The sequence below is a fragment of the Cebus imitator genome, unplaced genomic scaffold (genome assembly GCF_001604975.1).
Source record: "Cebus imitator isolate Cc_AM_T3 unplaced genomic scaffold, Cebus_imitator-1.0 Scaffold234, whole genome shotgun sequence".
Classification (NCBI taxonomy): Eukaryota; Metazoa; Chordata; class Mammalia; order Primates; family Cebidae; genus Cebus; species Cebus imitator.
In genome coordinates, this window is record NW_016107549.1 from 3,414,741 (window position 1) to 3,423,492 (window position 8,752).

Genomic DNA, 8,752 nt, shown 5'->3' on the forward strand with positions numbered 1-8,752 from the left:
CTATTGGTGATGAGGCTAACCACTGGACTTGCATTAAGATTACTGAAGGCAGTAGGCCAGGCGCGGTGGCTCATGCCTGTAATCCCAGCACTTTGGGAGGCCGAGGCAGGTGGATCACAAGGTCAGGAATTCGAGACCAGCCTGGCCAAAATTGTGAAACCCCATCTCTACTAAAAATACAAAAATTTGCCAGGCATGGTAGTGGGTGCTTGTAGTGCCAGCTATTCAGGAGGCTAAGGCAGAAGAATCACTTGAACTGGGGAGGCAGAGGTTGCAATAAGCCGAGATTGCGCCAATGCACTACAATCTGGGCGAAAGAACGAGACTCCGTCTCAAAAAAAAAAAAAAGAAAATTACCGAAGGTCATACCCTAAAGTGGCAGTTTCTCAAATTGTGGTACCTTCCAGGGCACCCTCTTAATAATACAACATTTTCATAATAACACCAAAATATTTCCAGCTTTTTTCATTCATTCACTCCCCGAGGCGGATGGATCACCCGAGGTTAGGAATTCAAGACCAGCCTGGCCAACATGGTGAAACCCTGTCTCTATTAAAAACACAAAAATTAGCTGAGTGTGGTGGTGGGCATCTGTAATCCCAGCTACTTGGGAGGCTGAGGTGGGAGAATCACTTTAACCCAGGAAGTGCGGAGGTTGCAGTGAGCTGAGATCACATCATTGTACTCCATGCTGGGCAACAGAGCGAGACTCCATCTCAAAAAAAAAAAAAAAAAAAAGGAAAAAACCAAAAGCTCAATAGGACTCTCAATGTTTGAGTGTGTAAAGGGGTCCTGAGACCAAAATGTTTGAGAACAGTTGCCATACGGGGAATCCAGGAAAAGAGATCAGCCACTGGAGTCTAAAAAGCAGCCTCAAAGTATCTCAAGTGCCTGACAGGACCAAGGCGACCTCTCCATTTGCGACGTGCCTGAAGAAAAATCCTTGGAAGGAAAAGTATCATTCAGTGCCTGCATGATTTTTCATTCTGGCATCCAATGATCAGGCACAGCAAGAGACAAGAACAAAGGACCAGCACCCAAAACCAAGAGACTAACAGATGAAAACATACCTACCACTCTTCCAGACAGTGAAAGTCACCAGAGACTTAGAACTAGTATGTAAAAAATAATAGTTTTTTAAAAAAGAAAAATTTAATAAAGAACTGCCTGGGCGTAGTGGCTCACACCTATAATCCCAGCACTTTGGGAGGCCAAGGCGGGCAGATCACGTGAGGTCGGGAGTTTAAGACCAGCCTGGTCAACATAGTAGAGATGGTGAAACTGCACTCTAGCCTCGGCAACAGAGAACAGAGGAAGACTCTGTCTCAAAAAAAAAAAACAAAAACAAAAACAAAAACAGAAATGCTGGGCGTAGTGGTTCACCTGTAATCCCAGCACTTTGGGAGGCCAAGGCGGGCAGATCACCTGTGGTCGGGAGTTTGAGGCCATCCTGACCAACATGGAGGAACCCTGTCTCTTAAAAAAAAAAAAAAAACTAAGAAAAAAAGCCATTGTAGATCAATCACTATCAGAAAAAAACAGATTTTAAGGCAAGAAGTAAATCTTTACTAGATAGATCTAGAGATAAAAAGACTTGTTTATCTCTAATACAGTACTAGAGATACTTTACTAGAGATAAGAGACATTTCATAACAAAAGTATCAATCCAACAGGAAGAGACAATAACCCTTAACGTGTAGTACACCTGATAACACAATACAAAGTACATAAAGCAAAACTATCAAAATGAAAAAATCAGTACATCTATATTCAATGATAGAAAAAATAGAAAAAAATATCAGTAATGATAAAGAAGATATGACCAATGTGATGAACAAGGTGGCCTAACTGATGTTGATATAACACTGTACTCAGCAGATGATTAGTATATTTTCCAAAGGCATACAGAACATTAACCAAAAGGGACCATATCCTGGACTTACAACAACTCTGGACAAGTTTCAAAGGAATGAAATCACACAGTGTATGTTCTTTGAGCAAAGAGAAATCAGGACAGAACAGTATGTTGATTATGCTATATTTTGTGAGGAAAAAGGTTAAATAATACATGTATTTGTGTATGTATGTTTAGCAGTAATACCTCCAGGAAGATAAGAAACACTGTTTGCTTATAGAAAACTGAACTGTGCAGCTGGGACAGCGGTAGGGAAGCTTTTCTCTTCTATACACTTTTGGTTTTTTCTTTTTTTTTGGTCAGCTTGAGTATCACAGGATTTTTTTTCCGTCTGAATTCTAAACCATGGATCTTGTATCAAAAATCTCAAGTAAAATCAACCAATAAATTACATCAGCTCACCAAAGATAAATTCATCTAGTAATGGTTATTTATTATTATTTATTTATTTATTTTAATTTTTAAAAAGCGATGAGGTCTCTGTGTTGCCCAGGCTGGTCTTGAACTCCTGGGCCTATGTGACCCTCCTGCCTTGGCCTCATCTAATAATGGTCCTCATGTATTGCACGTCTGTGTGCTAAGTATCTATATACATTGACTTTTTGCCCCCAAATCTCTGTGAAAGAGCTCTGTTCAGGGCAGAGGAGATGGCTCAGGGAGGGGCAGTCGCTTCCCTAGGGGTGCACAGCTGCAGAGCAATGCCACGTGATAACTGCAGTGGGGCCCTGGAGGCCCTACTCACCACCACAGGCTGCCGGAAATACTCATCCACCGCAGCGCCTCGGAGGGCCGACAGGTCCACTCCATGGAAGGATGGCTGGTACCTGTGGACAAGCCCCACCCCCACAGCAAGGTCAGTGCTGCAGACAAGGCGGGGGGACAGCCCTGTCTTCTCCCCCAGTCAGCCCTCATCTAGCCCAAGTCTTTCAGAAAAAGAGGAGTGGGGGCCCCATGGAGAGCTGGGGGTTGTCCCTGAGAAGGCAGGCTGTGGGGCCCAGGTGGGATACCCAGGGCGCACTCACCAGAAGTTGGCCTTGGTGAACTGCTCCATGTAGAGCTGTTCATCCGTGAAGGGTGCAAGGTGGACGTCACCAATGGTAGGGAACATGTTTCCTGGGAGTGGGGGCAGGGAGGGGTGCTGGCATCAGGTGACACATCCCACACTGCCTGGCAGAGCTTCCAAAGGACCCCAAGACCCCCAACTTTGGGTGTTCCCGGCCTCTTATTCATTCGATCCTGCACTCCTGCACAGCGGCACCCATCGCCTATTCTGATGTTTCATCGCCACCACAGGTACTGACTCCAGCTGAGACTGGGAGGCCAGTGGCTCATCTTTATGTCCCATTACTAGACCTGGGAGGTATGAAGGGACCTGTCAAGGCCTCACAAAGAAGTGAGCAGTGCCCAGGAGCCTGGGATGCGGCCAGGCGCTGCCCCTCAGGCCTTGCCGTCTGTGCGTATGTGCAGCCAGGAAAGCAAAGCAAAGTTGCTCTGGACAGAGGGAGGGTGGGCCCCACACCATGCCAACGCCACTGGGGGCCTCAAATGAGGCCGAGAGCTGGTTGGGGAAGCTGAATCCACACCACAGGGACTGCTGAGGTTCTGGCACAGCCGCCTGGCTGGCAGGGTAAGCCGCCTGGCCTCCCTGGTCTGGGCACACAGCCTGAGAGGGAAGGGCAGGGCCTCCCTCTGTGACTCAAGGGTAGATGCATGAGTCAGGGCCAGCGGCAGGGAGGGCCAGTGGCAGGGAGGGCCAGGGCCCCACAGCCCCGCCTCCCCCTGGCCTCCAGATGTGGGCCCCCCAGCCTTGCAAGCCGGTGGGGGAGGCCCTGAGGTGCCAGTGGGGGAGGCTCTGAGGTACCAGTGGGACTCTTCCTCCTCCTTACGCCACCAGGCTGAACCTGAGGCTGGAGATGCTGGATTGAGGAGGGAGATGTACATGCTGCGGCCTGTGCCCTGGGAGACCTGGGGGCACCATGGAAAGTGACCCAGCCCAGAAGGCACCCCTGGCTCCTGCTGGTCAGGAGGCATGTGACTGAGGAGGGAGGGCTGCCTTTAACCCCCTGGAAGTGCTTCCTGAGCTGGAAAGGAGCCCGCTCAGCCTCCCGCTTCCCCGAAAGCAGGCTGCTGGGCCAGGGGAGGCTCATGCAGCGGCCCATCTGGCCACACCCCTGTATCTCGTCAGGTGGGGCCTCCTCTGCTGGGGCTGTCCCTACCCCCATCCCCACCATCAGGGCTGAAGGGGAGGAGGGTGGAGCCCACAGCCCCTGGAGCAGCCTTGCCTCCCACACTCACACTGGAGACATGGGACACAGCTGGGGGAAGCCGCCTCCCACCTCCAGGAGCAGAGCCAGGCAGGACTCCAGGGCCTGGATCCAGGGAGGGCCAGAGGACATGAGTGGGAACTTCCTCCCACCCCTGCCTGCACAGGCCCCACCAGCCTGCTGCTGCCCATGCTCCATCCCACAGTTGCTACCCTGGCTGGGGACCCCTGTTCTCCACGCACAGCTGCTTGCCTGTACAGAAATGCTCAGACACGCATGTAGCCAGCATGAGAAAAGCCACAGACACACGCCTCAGATGTCAGGGCTGCACAGACCTCTGAGACAGATGGGCAGATAAAGAGAGTCACACAGGAAAGGCACAGTGACTCATGCCTATAATCGCAACACTTTGGGAGGCCAAGGCGAGCAGATCACGAGGTCAAGAGTTCATGACGTCAGCCTGACCAATATGGTGAAACCCCATCTCTACTAAAAATATAAAACTTAGCTGGGTGTGGTGGCACATGCCTGTAATCCCAGCTACTTGGGAGGCTGAGGCACGAGAATCGCTTGAACCCGGGAGGTGGAGGTTGCAGTGAGCCAAGATCCCACCACTGCACTCCAGCCTGGGCGACAAGAGCGAAACTCCATCTCAAAAAAAAGAAAGACACCCAGTGACCAGAGGCACAGATGGAAGGTGATGGATGGGCTCGACACACAGCTACCTCATCCCTCAAACATGTACACATGCATCCACACCCCTGATTCATACACATACTTGACCCCCTCACCTCCCGGACTCTGAGAGCAGGGCTTGTTGGGGAACTGCTGACCACAGAACCTGTCTCAATCCCCACTCCCAGCCAGAGGCTGTCTCGCAGGAGCAGAAGATGGGATGGCAGAGGTGCCAGGAGCTCCTCCGGACTCTGTCCGGGTGAGTGGGCAGCTAGGTGTCTGGCCATGTTTGGGGCCCGGGGCTCCAGAAGGCACAGTTGGCAGGAGTGGGGTTGGGGGGGGGAGTCAGGGAAAGGCCTAGGCCAGCACCCTGGGCCACTGACAGCAAGCAGGGAGCTGAAGCACTGACGGCCTGGCTCAGTGGCTCCACCGAGGGGCCTGGCCTGTGTTCCCCCATGCTCACCGCTGGGCTTCAGATACTTCTTGGCGTGGAGGTAGCTCTCCAGCATGCGCTCGTTGAAGAGCATGTAGCCCATGGGCTCCGAGATGATGATGTCCACCTGCTCGGGGAGTGACACCTCCTCCACCTTGCCCGGGATGACCACGATGCGGTCCGTCAGGTTGTTACTCTTCACCAAGACCTGCAGGCGGGTGGAGCCACGTGGGCTTCCCTGTGCCTTCCTGCCGTGGGGCCCTCCCCAGTCCTCCTCTCAAGGGACGGCCTCCTTCCGCACGTGGCCACTGAGTCCCCCTCTGCCTCCTTCGCTGGGGCCCCAACCATGGCTGCCATTGGCCCAGCCTGTTAGGAGCTCACTGTGGCCGGGCGTGGTGGCTCACACCTGTAATTCCAGCACTTTGGGAGGCTGAGGCAGGAGGACTGCCTGAGCTCAGGAGTTGGAGACCAGCCTGGCCAACATGGCAAAACCCCCAACTCTACTAAAAATACAAAAATAATTTTTTTTTGAGACAGATTCTCGCTCTGTTCCCCAGGCTGGAGGTAGTGGCACCATCTTGGCTCACTGTAACCTCTGCCTCCCAGGTTCTAGTGATTCTCCCACCTTAGCCTCCCAAGTAGCTGGGACTACAGGTGCCTTCCACCACACCCGGCTGATTCCTTGCATTTTTAGTAGAGATGGAATTTCACCATCCAGGCTGGTCTCAACCTCAAGTGATCCACTGACCTCAGCCTCCCAAAGTGCTAGGATTACAAGCGTGAGCCACTGCACCCAGCCTAAAAATACAAAACTTGGCGGGTTGCAGTGGTGGACGCCTGTAGTCCCAGCTACTCAGGAAGCTAAAGCAGGAGAATTGCTTGAACCAGGGAGGTGCAGGTTGTAATCAGCCAGGATCGCACCACTCCACTCAAGCCTTTGCAACAGAGTGAGACTCCAAAAAAAAAAATAGAGTTACTATGACCCCAGCCCTGCCTCAGGGGCCTCCCCTACTTCGGCCTCCTAGGTCCCCCACCCTGTGTCGACAACTGCAGGTGGCCACAGAGAGGAGGACGAGCTGACATCACAACTGCCAGCAAAGCTAAAACTGGAAGCACCCCCAACCCTGTGATTCCAGGGCTAGGATGTGTCCTACAGATACAACCACACATGGGAGAGGGACTTGGAATAGCAGCGTTGGCCATGTGAAGACCTGGAAGGAGTCTGAGTGTCACTTATGGGTGCAATGAAGCTAAAGCAACAGCGGCCCAACTGGGCATGGCGGTGCTCTGCCGCTGCAAGACAGAGCCAAGGATGGCCCCTCCATAACCCCGGCGATCCCAGATTCATGGGAGAGGCAGAGCAAGGAGAGGAGGGTGCAGCCTCTGCTGATGCGAGAGGATGCTTGCATCTATAGCCACGGAATAGCTCTGCTAAAAGTTCCTGGCCCCTCTCTCATGATGGGGATAGTGGGTGAGAGCTAGGGGGCAAGGAGAGCATGCTATTTGCTCTTTTTTAGCTTTTACATTTTGAATCTTGTAAGTGAAGGTTTCAGTGCAAAAAAGAGAAAGACGGGAGATGACACGTGCCCCTGACTGCTGGTCATGAGGGGAATCATCTCAGGCCCCGAAGCCCTCCCCACAATGACTGTTTTGGGGACAACAAAGAGAGTGAAACACAGAAGGAACATTCCCCAGACCTCTTGGTCCCAGGCTTCTCTAGGCTGGGGCTGGCATGGCACTCAGGGGTGAGGATGAGGCTAGGTGGGCACCAGCGGGACACTGACCTCGGCATGCTGGGCCATGGTGCTGGCCTCCACCGCGTAGATTTTCCGTGCTCCAGCTTGGGCAGCGAAAAACGACAGGATCCCCGAGCCACAGCCAACGTCAAGAACGATCTGGGGAAGGAGTGGGAGGTAAGAGCGAGACACAGGAGGTGAGGATAACTGGGAGGTGACAGTGATCATAGGGATGTACATGTCATGAGGCATCAACACCTGGGTCTGTCTTCACTCTCAATGTCTGCCCTTCATGGGTTCTGGGTCAAAATGAAGGGACAACTAAAGACGAACCATGGGCCAGGCCTCTGGGAGGAGAAGCCCTGGGGAAGCTCCCACTTTGGCCCCAACCCTGTGGCCTGCAGGCCTCTGGATCGTCTGGGGTGAGGCACGGGCCTCTCCTGGGAGCTCACTGGCAGCTGAGAATCATCTTTCCGGGGCCTCCATAGTTCCTGCATGGAGGAAAGGGGCCCGGGTGTTGGTGGCAGCATCCCCCAGCTCCACGCTGACTTGCACCTGGAGAAGCAGCCCCTGTCTTGGCTGGGGCCGGTGAGCTGGACTGGCTAGGCTCCCTGAAGGGATACTGGCCCCCGTGATGGTCACTCATGGCAGAGTCCAGGCCAGGGTCTGGAAGAACACACCACACATTCTAGATTTGTGGGATTGCTTCCACATGAGTAGACCAAGGGCGGACATTCCTGGTGGTGACAGGCATGAGCTTTCAAAGGACAAATGCTCTGGGCGTGGTGAGTGCCTGCAGGGGAAGCTGGCGTCAGGTGGGAAGGCCTCAGGGTACTGCTCAGAGCTCCAGATGAACTAGGAAATGGATCTCCATCCTCGGGGAGTGAGAAGGGACTTTGCCAACGGAGGACACCCTTCACAGACCGCAGTGGCCTGGCCAGGAAGAGGCTCAGGATGGCCCAGCCGGAGCAGACGTTCCTGTGTCAGGACAACTCCACCCCAGGGCCCAGGGCCCAGCATCCTCTTGGACAGTCATCAATGCTAGGGAGGCATGACCCAGGCACTGGATGAGACAGCTCCAAGCAGATCCATGAGGAGAGAGCCACAAAATACTCAGAGGAAAAAAACAAGCTCCCATTTGATTCAAAAGAGGAAACAGGCTGGCTGCGGTGGCTCACACCTGTAATCCCAATACTTTGGGAGGCTAAGGTGGACAAATTGCTTGAGGCCAGAAGCTCGAGACCAGCCTGGGCAACATGGCAAAACCCCATCTCTACTAAAAATACAAAAATTAGCTGGGCGTGGTGGGGCACAAATGTAATCCCAGCTACTCCGGTGGTTGAGGCACAAGAATTGCTTGAATCCAGGAGGTGGAGGCTACAGTGAGCTGAGATTGTGTCACTGCACTCCAGCCTGGGTGAGAGAGGGAGAATCTGTCCCCCAAAAACAAAAAGAGAAAACAAAAACTCTGGCTGGCAGGGCATGGTGGCTCATAACTGTAATCCCAGCACTTTGGGAGGCCGAGGCAGGTGGATCACGAGGTCAAGAGATCGAGAGCATCCTGGCCATGGTGAAACTATCAAAAATACAAAAATTAGCTGTGTGTGGTGGCACGAACCTGTAGTCCCAGCTACTCGGGAGGCTGAGGCAAAAGAATCACTTGAACCTGGGAGGTGGAAGTTGCAGTGAGCCGAGATGGCATCACTGCACTCCAGCCTAGGCAACAGAA

General features: G+C 53.0%; 1 protein-coding gene across 2 annotated transcripts in view; it reads right to left on the reverse strand.

Moving 5' to 3' along the window:
* The window catches only part of CARM1 (coactivator associated arginine methyltransferase 1), a 56,519-nt gene that overhangs the window by 5,392 nt on the left and 42,375 nt on the right, over nucleotides 1-8,752 (reverse strand). For both annotated transcript variants that reach the window (XM_017497755.2, XM_017497754.2), the window contains exons 5-8: nucleotides 7,072-7,182; nucleotides 5,318-5,495; nucleotides 2,938-3,028; nucleotides 2,658-2,739 (exon numbers count right to left, since the gene is read on the reverse strand). In XM_017497755.2, the coding sequence (XP_017353244.1) occupies nucleotides 2,658-2,739; nucleotides 2,938-3,028; nucleotides 5,318-5,495; nucleotides 7,072-7,182 (462 nt within the window). The remainder of the gene's footprint in view (nucleotides 1-2,657; nucleotides 2,740-2,937; nucleotides 3,029-5,317; nucleotides 5,496-7,071; nucleotides 7,183-8,752) is intronic.